This window comes from Myxocyprinus asiaticus, chromosome 32 (assembly GCF_019703515.2).
Source record: "Myxocyprinus asiaticus isolate MX2 ecotype Aquarium Trade chromosome 32, UBuf_Myxa_2, whole genome shotgun sequence".
Taxonomy (NCBI): Eukaryota; Metazoa; Chordata; class Actinopteri; order Cypriniformes; family Catostomidae; genus Myxocyprinus; species Myxocyprinus asiaticus.
This window is the reverse complement of record NC_059375.1, coordinates 17,423,406-17,446,964: the sequence shown is the minus strand read 5'-3', so window position 1 is coordinate 17,446,964 and position 23,559 is coordinate 17,423,406. Positions and strand designations below refer to the sequence as shown.

General features: G+C 37.5%; 1 protein-coding gene across 2 annotated transcripts in view; it reads right to left on the bottom strand.

Annotated features, from left to right (window-relative positions):
- The window catches only part of LOC127423266 (myosin-16-like), a 90,636-nt gene that overhangs the window by 34,071 nt on the left and 33,006 nt on the right, over nucleotides 1-23,559 (bottom strand). For both annotated transcript variants that reach the window (XM_051667422.1, XM_051667423.1), the window contains exons 4-8: nucleotides 22,516-22,620; nucleotides 18,323-18,409; nucleotides 17,704-17,849; nucleotides 13,990-14,080; nucleotides 4,927-4,983 (exon numbers count right to left, since the gene is read on the bottom strand). In XM_051667422.1, the coding sequence (XP_051523382.1) occupies nucleotides 4,927-4,983; nucleotides 13,990-14,080; nucleotides 17,704-17,849; nucleotides 18,323-18,409; nucleotides 22,516-22,620 (486 nt within the window). The remainder of the gene's footprint in view (nucleotides 1-4,926; nucleotides 4,984-13,989; nucleotides 14,081-17,703; nucleotides 17,850-18,322; nucleotides 18,410-22,515; nucleotides 22,621-23,559) is intronic.

Sequence of the window (23,559 nt, the reverse complement as noted above, 5' to 3'; positions counted from 1 at the left end):
CAGCGTTACCAGCCTCGTCCATCCCGGAGCCAGCGTTACCAGCCTTGTCCATCCCGGAGCCAGAGTTACCAGCCTCGTCCATCCCGGAGCCAGCGTTACCAGCCTCGTCCATCCGGGAGTCAATGTACATGGCCGCCCGGAAGCGGAGGAGGAGAAGAAGGTCTTCTGCTCCCAAGTCTCTGCCCAGGTTCACGACCACGGAATAAGTGTAAAATATAGGTGTAATGGGCCTTATGATCTTAACAATTACACCATGTCATGCCAATTACAGATATGAAAATAATTTGTATGAGTACCAACTCTCCCCCATTCACAAATGCCCACCTATTTTTATGACACTATTGGTTAGGTTTCTATTAAAGGTTTAATTTAGGGAGGCAGGTTGTGTCCATTTAAAACTTCATAGAGCATTAACCTTAAAAACGTCATCTTTTTGGGAGATGGGTCACAGTCATGTAATTTTCATTAGATCCGTCTGAAAAAAGTTTGAGAACCACTTTGCTAAGCTAAAAATTGGTTTAATCCTCATTCTTTATACCTCAAACTAAAGGAAATTGAACAACATCTTCAATTCCAACTAAAGGGAAACACTAAGTAGATATTAAGTACCCAAATCTGTTTGGTCTAATGGCAATATATGTGTCAGGGAGCATGTGCACTTTTGGCTTGCATGTTTGCGTGAGTGGGGTTCAAATTCCTTTGCAAAGTCCTCTGGAATATAATGCAGTCAGTTTCTCTAGATGTCTGATGCTATCTGTGAAAGAGACAAGAAAGAACAATGCAATATCTATCTGAAGCTAGGATGTGTAAGATCCTCTGGAGGGGGGCAGGCGCAGGAACAGAGAGATAAAGGTATGCATGTCGGTGCTTGACTCTCACACTCTGCAGTGGATTAGGAAAGACACGGCTCCATTAAGAATGCCACCCAACATGAAGACATCTTCATGTATATAGCCAAGGGGCATGTCACTCTGTAAGCCAATGTTCCTGCACCGGTTTTGTTAGGCATTTTATAGCTTACAGCAACAGAAAGATCACAGTGCTCAATAATGTCACCTTTTAAAAGATATCTCCAGTAGCTTGCAACACAAGTACCTATAAGTGCTGGACTTAAGCCATCATGACATCAACGGATGTACTTCGCAAAGATTTTAAGCCTCTTTATCAGGTACAATGCTTTTATTTTAGGTCATGCACAGACACCACCTCCCTAGGCAAATAAAAATGTATTAATTGAATGAATAAATATTACAGACATACTGTAGTTTTTATGTAAATGAGTCCTAATAAAAAAAAACTTTTGTGAAACTATTCACAAAACTGCGCTGTTCTCACATAATAGCAAAGGAAATCGACATGTTGGTTCCGAAAGTTAATGTACCCTGAAATCAACCACATTCGGCAGACTTGCTAATAGGCGCCATCCTCCCATCAGACATGTTTGCATTATATTAAATGTGAATTAATTTCCCTCTAGCCCAGCCTCAGAGACATAGGTTCTGGTCCCATGGAAACCAGGAAGAAATCATATTCACATGGTCACATTAACATTTTTGCTCTAGAATTACATTTTTACTCCACTGATTGTCAGGTTTAGGGTTGGGGTTTGGGTTAGGGTTCCTGTTGACGGTATCACATCATTTAACACAACTCGCTTTTGTGGACGTTTTCACGTTATGTGGAGTATTTTTATCTTGTTTTTAATTAAAATGTCTAAAAATTCTTAAAACAAGATAAATTGACTTGAGAAGCAAAATTAAAAGATTTCAGAGAAATCTAACAAAATTATGCAACATTATGCAACATTTATTTTATATATTAAGACAAAAAATATTTGCCAATGGGATAAGAAACAAAAACTTGATTCAAAAGAAAAATCAAGTGTATTTTCCTTACCCCATTGGCAAACTGTTCTTGTTTTAAGCATAAACCCCACCAAATTTTGTTAGATTTCTCTGAAAACAAGACTTAAAATCTTTCTGCGTATCAAGTATTTTTTTTTTTTTTTTTTTTTTGAAGTATGTTTAGATATATCTACAAGACAATAAGACAAAAATACTCAGTAATAAAATGATTGCAGTGTGGAAACTGGAGCTCACACATGCCCATACATTCAACAACACTTCCAGTTTAAGCCACTGGGAGGCAGTGATTCAAATTTTAGTTAGCACAAACCGATTTCAGCAGCAAAACTTTTGGCCTACTGTTGCTGAATTCAGTGTGATCAGTCTGGCTGTTCGTCTTCTGCAATTAACGTTATTACGGTTTGCAAAAAGCAGGTAGTAAATGGAATTCTTTTAAAAAGTGATGCTTACGTATAATTTGTATTAATCATGGCAGCAGTAATTCATCAAATGATGGAAAAAGCATTATAAAAGGACATATATCCAGATGTACAGTGCACTCAAGCCCACTTTCAGTATTTTAAAGAGGCGATTCTGGTGCCTGAATCACAGTGGTGGAGTTATATTGTACAGAATCATGTGTGTCAGATCGTAACAACCTAGAACTGTCTTGCAAGGTGGTGAATTTTGCCATTCAAATTGCATCCAGCAAAGAATTTTTGGCTGTAATAGCATCTTAACCTGATTATTGCATAATAACATCATTGCAAATAAACAATGCTATCAGCAAAAACAGTTCATTATTAGAGAATTCCCCATTCCCCATGTATCCATCAGACTGCTGTCATATGGTGACATCCTGTTTAACTGCAGTTTTTAATAGGGATTAGGTGTCTCTGAGGGACAGTTTGACTGACATGAGTTGGCTGTGATAAGGGTTGCCCCCTCTGCTGATTTGAAACACCCTGGCTGTATTATTTCAGGTGCAGATGATTTGGGCTCAACTGGAGGCGTAGTCCCTGCTCCCCCTTCCTATACCCCCACAGGGTGTCTGCTTCTGAGCTTTCTGCCCCTTAGAGCTAACACAACCCAAACCACTGCCAGACTCATTCCACACAGCCCCTCACATGACCTGCCTTCCACCTGATACCTGATACCCTTCAGGTATGTTCAGGATTAGGAGTGTATGCTACACAGCCACATTACCATATCAGACCAGATGGCTGTCATCAATCACAATTAATTCATTTTCATTGTGAGGTCAAGAATTTAATACTGTGTTACATGTCATATCCCACTCAAATGATTGTGTATGGATGGCAGTGTGTGGTAGGATATTTAAAAACTGTCTCTTGCCATGTAAAGTAGATAAATACAGTAAAACTACCCTTTTGAAATAGTAGTAAGCTACACTACAAGCCACATGCAAAAAAGTAGTTAACTTCATTGAAGAAATTCAATGCCTTTGAATTTACAAAAAGGGGGCAATATCTTTATTTTGCTATTAAAAAGAAGACCTAAAATGCAATGCATGGAATCAAATGTATTAATCTTTTTTTTTTATTTTATTTTATTTTATTTATTTTTTAATCAGTTCCTTTACAAGAACCATGTGAACTAATCGATTCACTAGAATGAATCTTCTAATCATTTGCTTGACTTGCTGCAGGCGCAACACAGTTAAGACAGTGATGTAGCATTTTACCACACTGCTACATGTTGGAAAAAATTGCTTGTTCCTTGAAAAGCTACACTACTTTGAAGACAGCTTGACCACTGTCATGTAACTAAAAACAATGATTACGTTAAAAGCACCACTAATTTTATGTAGTTAGTTACTAACTCACAGAATATGCCTAGTAATTTAAATGTGAGATGTTGAAGGTTGATGTTAGCCTCTAATTGTTTGCAGGTACATTCAGGTACTTTTAAAAATGTAAGTGCCACAAATACCTCATCAGTCAAAAAGTACTAGATAAGATAATGGGTGACATTCTGTGTGGAAATTATCTTTGGAAAAAGATCTGAGCTTGTGCGTTTAGAAGATGCTGAGCTAAAAAAAAAAAAAAAAAAAAAAAAATTTAAATAAATCAAATTAAAGGAGTAGTTCACCCAAAAATGAAAATTCTCTCATCCTTTACTCACCCTCATGCCATCCCAGATGTGTATGACTTTCTTTCTTCTGTTGAACACAAATGAAGATTTTTAGAAGAATATCACAGCTCTGTCGGTCCATACAATGCAAGTGAATGGGTGCCAAAATTTTGACATTCCAAAAAGCACATAAAGGCAGCATAAAAGTAATCCATAAGACTCCAGTGGTTAAAGCCATGTCTTCAGAAGTGTTATGATAGGTGTGGGTGAGAAACAGACAACATATAAGTCAATGTTTGTAGAAATTCTTCTTCCTACTTAGTAGGGGGTGTATGCATGAAAAATGTGAATCACCAAAAACACAAGAAGAAGAATGTGAAAGTAAAAGTTAAAGTGGAGATTGACTGAGCAGGAGGATAATTTATAGTAAAGATTGACTAAAATATTCATCTGTTTCTCCCCCACACCAATCAAATTGCTTCTGAAGATATAGATTCAACCACTGGTGTCACATGGATTACTTTAATGCTGACTTATGTGATTTTTGGAGCTTCAAAATTTTGGCAACCATTCACTTGCATTGTATGGACCAAAAGAGCTGAGAAATTCTTCTAAAAATCTTAATTTGTGTCATACACATCCAGGATGGCATAATAGTGAGTAAATGATGAGAGAATTTTCATTTTTGGGTGAACTATTAAAAAGAGCCATTCAAAATCACAGGATTGTGATTAAAAAGATAGTTAACCCACAAATGAAAATACTGTCATCATTTAATCACAGAAAGTATTTATTTCCTCAGTGAAACACAAAAGAGATGTTAGGAGAACCTTAGCCTCATTTACCATTCACTCTCATTGTATGGAAAGAAAAAAAAGATGTAGTCAAAATGAATAGTGAACATGAATCTAGGTTGATTAAATGATGAAGAAATTTTCTTTTTTGATTGAACTATCCCTTTATGTTGAGCTGACGTTCTGTGTAGTACCTTGGCCCGTAAGCCTCTCTCGGCCTCCAGTTCTTCCTCCAGTTCCTCAATACGGACCTGTGGAATGAGACACAGATCAGCGTTACACTGGACATTCACAAAAACAAAAAAAAATTGTTTTTAGATAATTATCATAAAATTTTATTGGTTTTATTTCACTTTGTGAAGTTTTTCACACCTGTGGTGTTCCCGGTCTAAAGTGATCGGCTATTGGAGATGAATGGATTAGAATACAAAATACAGAAATATGAAGTGTTCAGGACCACCCCAGTCCTTTAGATGGGCACATACTGTATGTGGATGTGTGTTTGCAAAAAATACTTTTGGCTTTCTTTCCACAGTATATAAAATGTCCAAATCTAAGAAAAGGTATCCAATCAGTGTGGCTGTATAATCACACAGTGTGTAACCACAGAGGAAGACTGAACAGCCAACTAGATGGGACATGCAGGAATTTTTGTGAAAATATCACAAAGCAAATATTCTGGGTCGAGTCTTTAAACTTCACTTTTCCGTGTACAAACAACAAGCACCAAGTGTTCCAATTTAATCATTTGTCACCATCTAGTTTTTAACATGATAAATTCACAAAGAACTAGTGGGGGGGGGGGGGGGGGACAAACAAGAATACTCTCTATTTTCTCTATCTGTAAATGGCAGTAATGTTGTTCCTATATTGACAGAAAGGTATGAATATTAGTGCGAGAACCATGATGTATGTCTTGTGGCACACTATACTGCATCTTTTTGAGATATATTCATGTCTGCGGCAGGACGTTTGTCTGAACAGTATAGCTGAAGGACATCCCATAACATACATGCTGACATCCTTAGATCAAACTACTGTAATTCAGCACCACACACACACACACACACACATACATACGCACAAACCCAAAGGCCTGAATGACTCATTCCCATTTCAAAATAGCTGAATTGTAAAACTAAGTAACAGTTAATGACAATGATAAAATGATATTTTGTGCAAGCAAGGACAAGCAGAAATTTGAGGGATGCAAAGCACAACATATCCAACAAGAATATGCAAAACCCCAAATTATGACAAATGAAAGAAAGCCAAGGACGAAGAGTACTCACATGCCAGCGAAGGACTTCAGCAGAGAGCACAGCCATGACCAAGCAGCAGTCATACAGAGACAGACTGAGACACACACACACAAACACAAGCTCACCTCGGCAGGCTGCAAGAAACTCCACACCCCATTTACACTAACTGAACAAATCTCCTCGCTATCCACACACACACAAACATAATCAAAAAACTTCTATTGTTTTTATATAAAGCTATAATTGCTGTAGATTAAGCCTAACCCAACACCTAACACTATCACTATCACTAAAAGAAAAAAGAAAAAAATCAGTATTTGCTTGGTTTATGAAATTATTTTTCAAATTAAGACATCCTCAAATGTCTCCAAATGGGGGATATGACAGATTTAGTTCACTTTTGGGGACAATTTTCCCTCCAACTCCACTGTACATACAGTACAAACACACACACACACACACACACACACACACACACACACACACACACACACACACACACACAAAGAAAGCTGCTTAGCACAATGAAAAACTGACATTGGAAACAAAGTTAAAGCATTCTTAACTAACAACATAGTTATCATCATTTATCAACAGATGCTTGGAAGATTGATTGTACGCAATTATGCTCTCAAATATCATTATATACAAAATATATTATCCTGCCATGGCATAGTCATTAGCTGTTAACTCTCGAATTTGCATAATTACACATTCTTATACCTTTAATCTTTAGCATTTTCTGATGCCTTAACCAGCATGGATTACTATAAATTAACAGAACATTCAAGATGTCCAAGAGATACTACACAGCAGGCTACAAACCCCACACTGCTCATGGAGCAACACCCAAACCATCAGATTACAAACACGTCTGGCAGAGGAACACCTTAGTCCCGATTCAGCATCAAACACTGTTCATTCACTCAGTACCATCAATCTTAACTCACTTTGACCTCATTGTACCTACTGACCCCTGAAACTCTTTCCTCACTGCCTTTGAATTTGAAATTCAGGCATATGGTGTACAGAAACTGAACTTTCATAACCTGAAAGGTTTACCCTCATTATACCGTATCTTTCCTTACCGTTAGAGCAATCATGTGTACTACTTTTTTATTATTTAATGACAGCAGGTACTCGATTCATGTTATCCCAGCATGATTTGAGAATGTTCCAAAAAGAATCTTGTGGGCTTCAATGGAAACAATGAATTTTGTATGAAGTTAACATGGTCAATGTCACAAATGTGTTTATTTGATTAGTGACCTAGATCCTAAATTTTCTTTTCTTTGAGGAATTAATACATATTTACTGTATATTTAGGTCACTAGTGATGTCCTCAAAAGAACGAAGATGTCCTTAAAGTGATAGTTGGGTGATAGTTCACCCAAAAATGAAAATCCTTTAATCATTAACTCACCCTCATGCCATCCCAGATGTGACTGACTTTCTTATTCTGAACAAAAATGAAGGTTTTTAGAATATCTCAGCTCTGTAGGTCCATACAATGCAAGTGGACAGTGCCCAGAACACTGAGGCAGCAAAAAGCTCATAAAGGCAGTATAAAAGTAATCTAGAAGACTCCAGTGGTTAAATCCATATTTTCAGAAGTGATATTATAGGTGTGGGCGAGAAAAAGATCAATATTTAAGCCCTTTTTACTATAAATCTCCTCTTTGACCAGCCCTACTATGCACGGTTATGAGAACACTGACAAAAGTTTTTTTATTTTATTTATTTATTTATTTTTTTTGGCAATTAAAAAAAAAAAAAAAAAACACTGGAGTCTTATGGACAACTTGTATGATGCCTTTTGTGCTTTTTGGACCTTCAAAGTTCTGGTCACCATTCACTTGCATTGTATGGACCTACAGAGCTGAACTATTCTTCTAAAAATCTTTGTTTGTGTTCTGCAGAAGAAAGAAGGTCATATATATCTGGGATGGCATGAGGGTGAGTAAATGATGAGAGAATTTTCATTTTTGGGTGAACTATCCCTTTAAGTGGAAATACATTTCAAAATGCTACTTTATAGATAAAACTGGATTCTTTGATCGATTGCAACAATATAACATAAGCAAAATGTGTACAGTAAATCATTATGATGTTACTTTGTGATGAGATGATCAGTTTCTTTTATTGCAGGTCAAATGTGACCATCTGTCATAATCTCATTAAAGGATTAGTTCACTCCAAAATTACATTTCTGTCATAATTTACACAGTCTCATGTCGTGAAAAACTGTTTGACTTTCTTTCATATGTGGAACAAAAATATGATGTATTAATAAATATCTAAGCTGTTTTTTTAATACAATGGCAGTGGATAGTGACTCGTTTTGAAGCTTAAACAAGGACCCAAAATTATTATAAAAGTAGTCAATGCGACTCGTGCGTCATATTCCAATTCTTCTAAAGGTAAACGCCTTTGGTAAGAAACAACCCCAAAATGTCATTTTTCAACGCAAGTTCTCACAAGAACACACAAGCCAACGTGGACCAGCTTCTCTCATGAATGCTGAACGGACGCCTATCGTATGCCATAAGAAGACTTGGAATATGATGCACAAGTCAAACTACTTTTATGAAACTTTTGGATGCTTTTTAAGCATTAAAGTGAGTCACTATCCACTGCCATTGTATTCAAAAGACTACAATATTGATTAAACAATCTCCTTTTGTGTTCTGCATAAGAAAGAAAGTAATATGGGTTTTAAACGACATGAGGGTGAGAAAATAATGACAGAAATTTAATTTTAGGGTGAAGTATTCTTTAAACAATAAATCGTTAGAAAGAAAATTCACCTGAGTTGACCCATAAAAATAACCATCTATTTAGGGCTCTTCAGCAGGCATGTCAAATTTGTCTTTGTCTCCACCTGCATTGTAATTAATGGCCAAATAGAGCCATAAAGCAAGCTTTGTGTGATACGGTGAATGCCCTGGCTAAAAGTGAAAACATGTCCACCCTCACCAACACACGGATCGTCTTTCAACATCGTTATTGCAGGCAAGCCCAGGAGACAAAGACTGCCTGTGTTCTCTAAACAAGCTTTAAGATTATGCAGCGGAGTCCGCTGAGAACCCTTGTGTCAGAGGGGTATTATACACGGTCAGCCCAAAAACTCTCTCTCTGTCTCTTGTCTTGTCTGTCTCATGTAGTCTTTTATTGTTATGGAAGATACAGCAAAAGATAAGGGAAGGGAACATATATCAGCATGACTCAGTTCAACATGGTTCACATTAATTTATATTGAATTAATCTCCATGGTTTTAAGAATAAACAAAATGTCTCAAATATAACTAGAGTTAGTCTACTTCATTTGCAAATCAGCATGGCATTAAAAACAGTATGCAGCTCTTGTAATTTTGACTCCAAAGTCCCTTATACGGTGCAATCAGTCATTTTCAGCTAAACTTTTATACAAAAATAAATAGTAGCCTAATAGCAGAATAGTATTTTTTGAAAAATGATTTTAAAATGATGTACAGTGTACACTCATATCAGATGAAGTCTTAGAGTAAAAGCTGCTTTATTGTACATATTCATGAACACTGCCATTTCAAGTACAGCTCCTACCAACATGAATGAGACAAGAATGAAATCTATAAAACTTTTTGAATGAATGAAATCTGTTTGTCAAGATTACATTTCAATACCATATCTCAAGTCAGCAATGGAATCTGATTTTTTTTAACTAATGTGCATTCTAGAGTAACTATATATATATATTTAAACAATATCACACAAGCAAAAGTGCGATATGGCCCTACATCAGCACTGCTGTGATTCGGCCACAGACACGAGGCCGCGTTGCTGATTTAGGGCCATATAGCACGATTGCGAGTGTGATATTGCTTATATACAACAGTTCGATCACCCGTTGCCACTCCCAAGCAGAAATGCTGTAGTGTGTTAGTCAGCTTTCTCAAGATAATGTCATTTTGGTCAAATTCATCCTATTTTCTCAGTGGAAAAATAGCCGTCCAAGCGGGGGTGTTCCTCCCTATTTTGCGATAGCTGGTGCGATAGAGTCATTCACTATAGAAACCACAATCTCCTCCGCCATTTTGAACAGTATATCCTCTCCGATGTGGAAACTCAGAGGTAAGAGGTAAGCGCCTTGAGTTTGTGTAATTTATCAGTCTGTTGTGTCTCTCAGCAATGAGCCTTAATGCTGAAATTGTTGGTTTAAAGCTGTTTAAAGCTATTTCCTAGCTTTAGTATTGTTACAGTAATACGAGCAATCACATGGTGCTGATGAATAAAAACACTGACTGAGGCTGACTCACTTCATATCACCTGGCTCATATGCTGGCTAAAATATGTAATGTCAAAAAGTTTTATGTAAAGAGACACATAGCTATTAACACATATGCACTGTTCTTACACTTTAGTTTAGAACGGCACAAACACAAGCAGGGTGATACACACAGTGAAGTGTCAGAGTGCTGATGGTGTGAGACCATTAGTACTCATGGATCGTCTCTCGTCCAATCAGATTTGAGGACCAGAACTAACTGTATATACACTAACGGTCAAAAGTTTTGAAACACTTATTCTTTATTATATATATTTTTTTCTTCACATTTTAGAATAATAGTAAAGTCATCAAAACTATGGAATAACATAAATTGAACAATGGAAATTATGTTGTGACTAAACAAAATCCAAAATAAATCAAAACTGTGTTATATTTTAGCATCTTCAAGTAGTCACCCTTCGCCTATAATTTGCAGACATGTACTCTTGACATTTTCTCAACCAACTTCTTGAGGTATCACCCTGGGATGCTTTTTAAACAGTATTGAAGGAGTTCCCATCTATATGTTGGGCACTTAGTGGCTGCTTTTCTTTATTATTTGGTCCAAGTCATACATTTCAAAAACATTTTTTTTTTTTTAAATTAAATTTTTGTTTTATAATGAAATAAATTAATATGGTGGCACAATTATATTTTTGTCTACAAAACTAATTTCAAACATTTAAGCATACGCCTTCAGATCAAAAGATTTTTAAGATCATGAGAAACATTTCAGTCAAGTGTTTCAAAACTTTTGACCGGTAGTGTATATACAACCCCAATTCCAAAACAGTTGGGACAGTATGAAAAATGCTAATAAAAACAAAAAGGAGTGATTTGTAAATTATATTCACCCATTGCTAAATTGAAAGCACTACAACTACACATTATATGATGTTTTATCTTGTGAATTTCATTGTTTTTTGAAAATGTACAGTAATTTCAAATCAGATGTTTGCAACACACTCCAAAAAAGTTGGGACAGTCGAGTGTTTACCACTGTGAAACATAACCATTTCTTCTAATAACACTTATTAAGCATTTGGGCACTGAAGACACAAGTATGTTAAGTTTTGAAAGTGGAATTTTCCCCAGTCACCCATTATGTAGGTCTTCAGCTGCACAATTGTACAGGGTCTTTGTTGCCGTATGATGTGCTTCATAATGCGCCACACATTCTCAATTGGAGACAGGTCAGGACTGCAGACAGGCCAGTCTAGCACCCACACTCTCTGCTTACACAGCCATGCACTAGAAATCCGGGCAGTACTGTATGTGGTTTGAAGTTGTCCTGCTGGAAAATGCAGGGACTTCCCTGGAAAAGACGGTGCTGGATGGCAGTATATGTTGCTCCAAAATTTGTACATATCTGTCTGCATTCATGGTGTTCTCACAGATGTGTGAGTTACTCATGCCATGGGCACTGACACACCCCTGGCTTTTGGACCTGACGCTGATAACAGCTTGGATGGTCCTTTTCCTCTTTGACCTGGATAACACAACAACTTCGTTTTTCAAAAACTTTTTGAAATGTGGACTCTTCAGACCAAAAAACACAGTTCCACTGTTCTACTTTCCATCTAAGATGAGACCGAGCCCAGAAAAGTCGGCAGCGCTTCTGGACAGTGTTGATGTAGGGCTTCTTCTTTGTATAGTAAAGTCTTAACTTGCATCTGTGGATGCAGCAGTGAATGGTGTTGACTAATACAGGTAAAGTAATCCCAAGCCCATGTTCATGATATCCATTACAGATGAATGATGTTTTTTAAGACAGTGACATCTGAGGGATCAGAGATCACGCACATTCAGAAGTGGTTTTCGTCTTGTCCTTTATGTGCCGAGATTTGACCAGGTTCCTTGAATCTTTTAACTATATTGTACACTGTAGAGGGTGAAATGCCCCAAATCCTTCCAATTTGTCTTTGGGGAACATTGTTCTCAATGTGCTGGATTATTTGCTGAAGCATCTGTTGGCAAATTGACAATTCTCGAATGATCTTTGCTCTTGAAGGATTAGGCTGTTTTTGGAGGCTCCTTATATACTATGACATGATTGCCTCACCTGTTTAACATATCCTGTTTCACATTGCCTTGTTGTTTCAACTCATAAAATTGTTATTAGTCTTAAATTGCCCCTGTCTCAAATTTTTTGGAGCGTGTTGCAATCATCTGATTTGAAATTACTGTACATTTTCAAACAACAATGAAATTCACAAGGAAAAACATCATATAATGTGTAGATGTAGTGCTTTCAAGATAGCAAAGGGTGAATATAATTTACAAATTGCTCCTTTTTGTTTTTATTAGCATTTTTCATACTGTCCCAACTTTTTCAGAATTGGGGTTGTATATATATATATATATATATATATATATATATAAGCTGACCTTATCACTTTGTTATATTAGTATTGCTTTGCCAAAGTACAGCTTAATTAAAAAGGGAAAGTATGGTCTTGTTCCTTCCATGACATGACAGTGGAATGAAAGGGAAAACATATGACCGGTGGAGCCCCTCCAGGGCAGCTCTCTGGAGAAGGTGTCACACCTACCTGTCATGTAGCTGGAAGGCAGAGGTTATACTAACATTGCTTTTCAACAGCTTTTACATACCTCTGACATGATCTACTGCTCTCTGTCTTTTCAAATATATCATTCAGCTGTCACTTTCTGCTCTGCAAAGAGTCCCATGCACACACAAAAAGTACTCAGAACAAGGGTCAAACTGACCCTGCCTACAAAAAGAAGTCTTGGATTTACAACAAGAGCCTTCCTGCCTTGCTAAAATAAATAAATAAAACTTCTTAAACCAGCCTAAGCTCATTTGCTGGTCCTAGCTGGTCTCCTAGCCTGGTCAGGCTGGGTTGTGTGCTGTTTTTAGAGAAGTTTTAGGCAATTGTCAGCTAGCCAGGCTGAAAGAACAGCTTGGCCAGACTTAGAGACCAGCTGAAGACTAGTCTGGCAAGGCGGAGAGACCTGCTAGACCAGCAGAAGATCAGCTTGGCCAGACTTGGAGACCAGCTGAAGACTAGTCTTGCTAGGCTGGGAGACCAGCTTGAACCAGCTGAGCATCAGCTTGGCCAGGCTGGAAGACCTGCTACAACCAGCTGAAGACCATCTTAGCCAGACTTGGAGACAACCTGAAGACTAGCATGGCCAGGCTGGGAGACCTGCTAGAACCAGCTGAAGACCATCTTGGCCAGACTTGTAGACAACCTGAAGACTAGCCTGGCCCAGTGGGGAGACCAGCTAGAAGACCAGCTTGGCCAGACTTGAAGACCAGCTGAAGTCTAGCCTGGCCAGGCCAGGCTAGGAGAACAGCTTAAACCAGCTGAGCACCAGCTTGGCCAGGCTGGGAGATCAGCTAAACAAATTGAAGACCAGCATGGCCAGGCTAGGAAACCAGCTTGACCAGCTGTATACTTGCTTAGCCAGGCTGGGTGACAAGCTTAAACCAGCTAGGACCCACAAAACTGCTTTGGCTGGATTATGCTGTTTGTTTGTTTTTCAGCAGGGCTCTCTCTCTCTCTCTTTCTAGAGAGATTATTATCGGTTTCTTGTACTCCTGAGATATGTTTTTGTCATCTCTGAGCAGCAAGAGGTGCAGGCTCACAAATCAGAGCCGTGGACCCCCACAGCACTGAAAGACAGGAATGTTGCCGCTCCCCTGCTATCCCATGAGGCCTCACCTGGAACTCCTTATTCTTCCTCTGCAGTCCTGCGTTCAATGTTTCCTCAGCCTCCAGTCGACTGCTGGTGGTGCTTATCTCCACATCTTTCCTGATAGAAGACAGACAGAAAGAGAGCAAGAGCATGAGAATAAGAGTGACAGGGCTAATTTAGCAGGCGTATTCGTCCTGGTTTGCAAGCCATGCCCGATAAGCGTCACACAGTGTCTCAGCTTATTAAAAGTGCCAGTCAATCCCAGAACATTATTCTAATCATTGATTGCATCAGTGAATTTTATGTTTTTGTTTCTTTCCGTCATTACTACAGTGTTAAAATATGAAGGAAGGAATGCATTTTTGACAATTTCCTGTTTTTTTTTTTTCTCTCTTCTTATTGGTGCCTCCATGAAACAGCTGGTTTTGCTTTCTGGTTTCTACAGAGAAAGAGCCACAATACGCTACATATTGACAAACCTGAACAGTTCTAGAAGTCTGGAGGCCTTTAAATGATCAAAACTAAGATAACGGTGCTCCGAGCAGATATCATATTATGGCCTCCAACAAGCATCCATACATCTGTTTAGCTGCTAGACTGCGCCATCTCCATATCTATATAAACATATTTTCTAAACTTTCACGCTTGACTGCAAATGCTTGCAGGCAATTAATGCTTGACTTCTCAGACTGGAGATGTCAGATTTAGAGGAGATCATTCATTTAAATGGGTTACTATATACAGTAGATGATTACTCTCTACCCTGCTATAGACCATCTTAGACCAGCAAGAATTTCCATCCAGGTCCAAGCTGGTTAATGCTGGATAGAGCTGATTTGGTGCTGGTCTAGCTGCAGGCCAGAGATCTCCAAATTGGGGTGGAATATGAGTGTGGGGTTACTCCAGAAGGGGGCGGGGTTACTCCAAAAGGGGGTTACACCAACTCCAAAAGGGGGCCTCTTCCACTTCCACTCATGGTTAGGGTTAGGGAAAGGGTTAGGTTAGGGGCTCCCTATATCTTTGCTAGCGATTTGGAACTCCAACCCCTGTTTGGAGCTCTGCCTGCAGCTATTCTTTTCGGATCAGTAGGCAAAAGTGGTCGAAAGTTGTGATGCTAAAATCGGTCTGTGCTTATAAAAATTCAAACCACAGCTTCTCTGTGGCCGAAGCTGGAAGTGTTGGGTACATTTGAATTTTATGTAAAATATCCGAGTTGCGCTCCGTGGTGCGACAGAAATTTGAACAGCCTCCAGAGTAGTAGCTTGGTGCCACCGCCAGTGTGAGTACATTCATAGAAAACAATTGTTCCGAATTTTAGAGCGCACAATATCGTCCGCCAGATGCATCCGGTGTGCGACCCCCTAAAGGCTCCTTGCTCAGCGTACTTTTAATTGTGCCAGAGGGATAGGTAAACACGCTTGAATTGATGCAAAAATGTCTTATGGGATGGTGCTTGTCAGTATTTTGGCAGTACGGGGCCAATTTCAGGTACATGAACATTGTGAGGCAATTAATAGGTTTCCTGTGTGATCATGTTGAGGCTTTCTGGTTAAAGCTAGGTAGGAACACCAGCATACTAGCATCCCATGCTGGGGACCAGCATCCAAAATACAACATATGCTGGTGAACAGCAATGCTGGTCTTTTTAACAGGGTATGGGCTTGTTTATTAAATCTAGATTATTAATTTAATTCTGGATTAACCAAAACATTTTTTCAAAGAGAACGAATGTGACCAATAGGGTTGCCAACTTTCTACTAGCCAAATACAGGACATTCCAGCTCTAAATACTGGACATTTTTTTCAGTGGGGCTTCTGCTTGAGATACTGCGCAACCATTAAAAAGGTCCACCTAGAGTTTGTTTACAGAGGAAAACAATTAAAAAACAGCCTGGATGGACACAAAAACGTGTTTGGTGTGAACAGCCCCTAATAAGCTTACAAAGACTTAAATACAACTACAAGGAGAACCAAATTTCTATCAATCTTCACTTTTATTAAACACTACTTTTTGACAAAAAATGAAGCTGCAGTCAATAAAGAAAGACAATATTTTTCTGTCAAGCATTTCTTCCCCATAATTAAGCTAAGCCATTTTTAAAGCTCAACAAATTGGCTTTCCATTTAAAATTGGGGTCATTAGTTTGTACACAGTATAATGGTGCATTCAAGTCATGTTGGAATGATTGTAATTACGAGTTTGAGCGTACATGAATGCCAACACAAAGTCGTAATAACGAGTAGGAAACTCAGGGTACTTTCTGAGTTGGGGATGTGTCAATTTAAGAATCATGGCAGAAGCAAATGGTTGATGGTAATAATTATGTTTTACTTGAGGATTTTAAATGTGCAATTTATTGTGTATGCATTTTTTGAGCTGTTAATGAAGAATAACAATAAAACTTGCCAGAAAATAAGACTCATTTAGCTGTTTAATGCAGCGACAAAGGTTTTCAACAAACTACATTTCCTATCATTACATGTGTATGACAATTATTATAAAATAGATAGATTAAGCATTAATTACACACCTAATGCATGGCTTTGCTTCCTTTGCTAGTAAGTTGAAAAGAGAGAAAGAAATATGAAATTGCCAAAAGGGTCCATCCTTTCCAACTAAAATAGGCTACTTGAACGCACATGACATCGTATTTAAAATTTCCAACCTTGTAAGTACGAACTTCCCAGGAGCACTTGAACGCACCATAACTAGTATATATCACACAAAAACATTTATTTGGCCTTCCAGGGCCACTGTCTTAGTGCAAGCCTAAGCACTGTTTTTAGCAACCATACATTATAATGGATTTCTATGCAAGAGAAAACACTTAACATAAAAATAGCGTATTTCTCCTTTGATCACAGTGTCACTATTTTGGCAGTAAATAAAGTTTATCAAGGGCAAATGTAAGAAAATCACATTAATCGTTTTAACTAAACCTGTACCGTACTTTGTACTAAAAGTGTTGCAGTTTTTCTCACTGTCATTTAGCTGAGTCTCTCTTCCAGAACAAGCACTGACATATGCAATAAAATATAATGCCATGTCATGAATAGTTGCGTTTACTGGAGTTTTGGAATCACAATGGTGAGAAACAATTATAATGAACTTGAATGCTCTGTTTGTCAAAATTATCCCGCTTCTGACTGAAAAACGACAGAAAACGTGCACTGATTTCCCTTGATCTTTCACCCAGCCACTTCTGTCAAGTGTGGCGTCCATGTAACGTTTAACAACCGATATCTCACACAACTCACATGAAAGATGTATATTTCAGGTCCAATCTGTTTCTGAATCTTTCACAACAGTTTAAGTGTGAGAAGCTAAAATATGGGACAAATGGCATCCTGTATGGATTTCATATGGAACGCAATTTTGTTCCTTCAAATACGGGACGGTTGGCAACCCTAGTGACCAATGTTGAACCAAAATGCTTCTATTCTCCCAGAACCAGGCCTTATCAGAACTCATAATTTACTCATCCTGATGTTTTTAAAAACATTTATGACTTTCTTTCTTCTGAACACAAAAGAAGTTTGGTAAAACATTTAGGGACTCACAGCCTCAGTCACCATTGCAATAACAATGCAATGAAAGTGAATGGTGACTAAGGCTAACATTCTGCCTAACAATTGCTTTTGTGTACACAGAAAAAAGGTCAAATAGATTTGGAACAACACCAGAGTTAATGATGACAGAATTTTCATTTTTGGGGGAACTATCTCTTAAAGTAACTCACCTCTTGATCATCTCCTCCAGACTGGCCCTCATCTTGCCCATCTCAGTCAGGTTGTCCATGGTGTTCTTACTGTCTCCCTCCAACTTCCTCCTGCTCTTCTCCAAATCCGTCCTTTGTTTCTTCTCCTGCTCCAGCAGATACTCCAGCTAGGATGATGCAAGGTCACGCATCAAGCAGAGATATTTGTATACTTTTCTTCCATTCCCAGTGCTATTAACATGCATTCTTCCAAGACACTGACTCCCAGTCTGGTTATGATTAGCCAGTTGACAGTGATCAGTAATGGTATAGTTCAACCAAAAACATATTATTTACTCACCCTCATGTTTTTCCATTCAAACCCATGTGACTTCATGGAACACAGAATGAGATGTTAGGCAGAGGTTAGTCTAAGTCATCATTTACTTTTATTGTATCTTTTTTTAATAGAATAAAAGCAAAATGTGATTAAGGCTGTCATTCTGCCCTTCTGTGTTTTACAGAAGAAACAATGTTATATGGGTTTGGAACAACATGAGTTTGAATAACTGATGACAGAATTTTCATTTTTGAATGAACTATCCCTCCAGGGTTAGGATTTCTAACAGTGGCCTGGACCACAGTAATCTACTGTACTCACATCCTCTGCCTGCAGCTTTAGCTTGGCTTTCTCTTTGGTCAGGAGGTTCACCTTTTCTTCCTCGCACTGCAAGTCCTCAATGGCTTGCTGCAAAAATGAAACAGAGATTTCTTGGTCTGTCGAGCAGATGTGACATTAAATCTTCATCCAAGGTTTGCTCGCATCTGCCTCACTGTCATCTTTGATCCCATGCTGGGATGCCTTCATTTGCCCGATCACAGGGGATGTCAGAGGAAGTCTACAGCATGATGACTTAATCAAATCTGACCATGAAAAGCACATTCACTCATCTAAAGTAAATGAAAGTAAATATATATATATATATATATATATATATATATATATATATATATATATATATATATATATATATATACTGAGCAACACCATCATGCCAAACAAATGCTTCATTCTCCAAGAGCTTGTACATCATTCTTAGGTGCTCTGCGGGAGTTTTCACTCCTTCAGTGAAGAGCTCAATTGTCCATAAACTCTGGCGATGACTTCTGTGCTATGTAGAAACGGCAGGCAGGAGGGCAATGCCACAGGTCATATCTCACAGGCAGAGATTACCTCACAAAGAGAGCTGCTACTGTTGAACATCTGGCTTACGTTATTGGACACTGCTTGTAGAGTTTTATAGAACACAAAAGAGATCTTGAAACGAAAAAGGAAACTTCTTGACTTCTAATGTGCATGAAAAAAGTGGCATGAGAGCACTGTAAAAAATAAAGTACATTTTATCCAGCATACAGGGCATTTGATTCACAGAGAAAAAGTACTTTGTATGTACTGTACACATGGTTACACCAACTTTATTCCCCTGAATGTTGTCCCAACTAGCCTAACATAGCTGTCTGAACAAACAGTTTCTTATTGAATAATGTTACTGATTTGCTCAAGGTTTGCATGCACGAACAAATTGTGCAGTTACTGCTATAGGAGTATTGTTTTGCTGTTTGCTGACTTTATTCATGTGGTTCTTGTTGTTTTTTAAGGCATTTTTTCCAATTGCAGGAACTTTTCCTAGATCCTGAAACGATTTAAGGTTCCCATTGTTTTTACACCACATGAACTAGATCCACGTGGAACTAAAACCTGAATCAAACTAGGAACCTTTTTAGTACCTTCTCCTGAGGTGGTACTTTCCTTGTCAAGAGAACCTATTAGGGTGGAGTCAGAACCGCAAATGCTTCTCGTTGGTCTAGAAAAATGCGTTATCATCCATCAGTCAGCACTACTGGCCATTTTTAAAAGTCCGGTTAGTAACCTTCATTAAAATATTTGAGTTGTTGCTATTGGCTTTTCAAATCGAAAATGAATAGATGGACAGACACTGCTGTGCAGGATCTGCTGAGTATTTATGGAGAAGAAAAAATGCAGCGTGAGTTTGAAACGTCAACCAGAAATTAGGTGTACAAATAATCTGAATGCCTCGTGATTCGTGAAGTTAGGCTTTGATGACATTAAACTATGTAGACTGAAATTAAAATAAAATGAGACTACGGGAGAAAAAAGGATCATTATATCAGTTACGTTCCATGATTATCGTCTATTTAGTTTGTACATTGTATTATGTATATAGTTCGCTTGTTCTACTGTTCAGTGCTTTAAATGTTTTGCTTACTTTTTAACCACTGCTTACCTGGTTTGCACCTTTTAAAGACTTTACTGTTTGTATGTACTAATAAAGATGTTTTGACTTTCGACGTACAGAGTCGTGTGACATACAACATGGCACCGATCACAGCAGAGTTTGTCTTTGGGAGAAAAGCAAACAAAACTACATCTGGTAAAAACCTAATTACGTTTTTACATTGAAACCTGTTTGAGTCAAAAGATTAGAGTCTCTAGTTTCAGCCGATATGCAATTTTTAACATTTGAGTGATATATAGCAAAATGCTATGCTACGCTAAACACAATGTAGACTGATGTGTACAACAGCACAATGTTTTCATTAAGAAACCTATATTTACTGTGCATTTTCATATTGAGTAAAAAAATTGCTTTCAGAGGCTTTATATGGTGTTAGGATGAAAATAATGTGCATTTTAAACTGTTCTGAGACCAGTTCAGACAGACAGCACACTGGAGGTTAAGTCATTCACTAAATATGGAGCAAGGGAGCATCCTATAGCTTTCCTATGAAGCCAAGTGCATTTAATCTAAACTTCCTATCAAAAGTTCAGTTTCAGGCTGCAGATGATGTTTGAACCACTCAACATGATTGGCAGATATGGGACAATGGTAATCAGTACTTAGATTAAGAATTTCTAATGTATAATTTTATTTTAACATGATTACCAGTGATTGGATGATGCTACGCCATTACTTGTATCAGAATTAATTTTTATTGGTAAAATGCTTCAGCTCTGGCTATCACTTGATTGTTTGACAGCGCAAAGAGAGAACTAGTTGAATAAAACAAGTCAAATAATAATTTTTATTTGCCTAGTTTATTATTTGTGCTTTTCCAAATACAGTACACATTGTTCCAAAGCAGCTTTACAGAAAATCAGCTGTGATGTCTGTAACGTCTCAAAAACATGAATAACCAACACTCCTAGAAATATAATAAACTGATTTTCTATAGCTTGGTATTATTAAAAATTTCACATCTTAGTCCCGCTGTCCACATATGTGCACATACATTTTTAGGAAAACTATTTGCTCTAAATATATATATATATATATATTTGGCATGTTTGTTAGGTGTTACTAGTTACAAATCAAAAAGGGAATTGGAAAATGCACACAGCAGTCAGGCTTGGGTCTCAGGAGGTTAAATAAAGTTTCTGCTATCCTGTCCCTGGTGGAAAAACTAATCTTGGAATTTAATTGAAACAAGTATAGTTCCACAGCTAACTGATTTTAGCTCAGAAGGTACTGTACCAGTTCCACAATGTGTGCAAAAATGCCTTTGGTCTTCACTGTTAGTTATTTGTTGTGTGGTAATGTTAAGAGCTCATCTTTTTTCTTGATGTTTGATGTCACCGTTATTGAGTTTGGTGTGCTACATTTTGAGGGCTATGGTCTATACAAATGTTTAGACTACAATACCTTTGTTTTGCAAGATTTTATTAGAGGCAAAGATTGGAGAGTTTGAAAAAAATTACAAATTATAATTTATTGTGTTGCTGATTGATAATTTGTGGAATGAGAAATAGTTAAAAATGTATTGGCTGAATGACACATTTTCCATTTAATGAATAAAAAAAATGTAATAGCCTAAACAAAGTTGTATTGCTGGTGACATTTATTAAAAAGGTTGTAGAGAGAACTCAAAAATCTCATGTTTCCTTGATTTTTTTTTTTTTTTACTTTTCTCAACAATTCCTTTTTTACAGTGTACATGAAGACAGATTACTAACAAAGTACTTAGGTCAATTTGTTTCGAATTGTCTTAAATGGCTGTCTTTTAATCCGGGTCAAAATACATGAATAATGAATATATACAGTTTTGCAAACATTTGCAAAATATTACACTATGTATTATGTTGTGCAGCACTTTGATCGGTAATGAAGATTTAAGAGAAGTACACTGCTGTAATTCATTATAAAACCATTTTGGTGGAAACATATTTCATAGGCTCAATTACATGACCCTAGTCCTTTAAATTGCTTTCCAGATTAAAGAAGGAAACTGAGTTTTTGCAAAGTGGATGTGAACTGTAATCTGTTAATGACCCCCAACTCGTCTTCCAGATGCAGAAGAGAACAACCTGTACTGACTGCATTATTTACCTTAACTTATGACTGACATTTACATTGCAGGATCCCTGGAAACAAAAATCCAACATCTGTCTGAGCATCAATAATGAGACAACATTGCTAGTGTTCTGTGTGATAGCTTCACATAAACAAATGCATGCAGAGTATGCAAGTCCATGTGGGTCATTCCTACTATTTAGTAGCTACATTTTAATGCTTCCATCATATAGGCATTCCTACGGTAGGCTATATTGTATAAAATATGAAACTCAAAATGGAAATCATATATACAATATCGCAATTAACAGAACACAGGGGCAAATTTAAATATACTCACAACTTTTAATTTAAGTGATTGTTGCCACTTTTGATGCTAACTTCTAACATAAACTACAGGAAATATATTAACCAATATTTCAAAAGTTTAGAAGGTTCAAAAGGTACTGCATCACAGAAGTGACCCATAAGATCTTGCAGATACCTGGCTCAGCTCCACCAGGTGCTCCTTTTCCTTCTGTAGCTTCTGTACCAGTTCTTTTTTCTGGGCGAGTTCCTCGGAGAGCTTCCTCACAGCAGAGTCTGATGACTAGAAAGAGTTCAGGTGCAGTGTCAGTGCACTTACATCAAGAATAAAGCATCAAAAAAGAACAGCCTTGGCTTATATTGTTTCTGTATGTGGTGAATGTAATTTGGTTAAACTGTGACATGAGGGACTAAAAGGGAAAATACTGTATGTCTCTGTGCGTGTGTTTGGGCCTGTCGGAGCTTTAAGAAAAAGATATAAAGCAGAAATGCTTATGAAGGGGTAGAGAAGCTTCTCAAATACTTTCATCCTGATACCGCAACTGTCATTTTACTCCCCTCTGAACTCAAAAGCATATTCTGATAGACATAGACAGTGTGAGCAGACAAATATCTTACACATCTGCATTTACTGTACATTTTTCAGAGATGAGACAAGAATCTAATTGGAAAAATTATGGCCTGTGAGCTATAATTGAAAGGCAGCACACCTAGCTTGAATTAAAAATGACTTTTAAGTCAGCTCTGCTTTATGAAGTGCAGTTATGGCAACAATAGATTTGATCATGCCAAAGTCTGTGAAGGCTGTTAAGGCTTTTGTCTTAAATCTAGAAACAATGAAAACAGAATGTCTTATTCTAAAAACCTGCAGTTTGTGTTTGAATTGAGGTCACAAACTGAGGTCACCCACAATTTTGCTATGGCAACAAATGGACTACAAACCGTTTCCACTTGAAGTATAAAAAAGCAAACAAGCGGTACAGGTCTGGTCTTGCTTTAAACTTACCACCAGGATCATTCAGACTTAGCATGGATACAATGTCTTTGAAAAACACTTACCAGCTGTTATTACAGTAACAGCTGTAAGAATGACCCTTACCAAATTCAACAAGTTATACAAAAAAAAAAAACAGCTATATACAAGGGAAAAGACAACAAGTGACAATGAATGTATAAGGCAAAGAGTATATCTTTCCTTTAAAGTTTTACCACTTTAAATCAC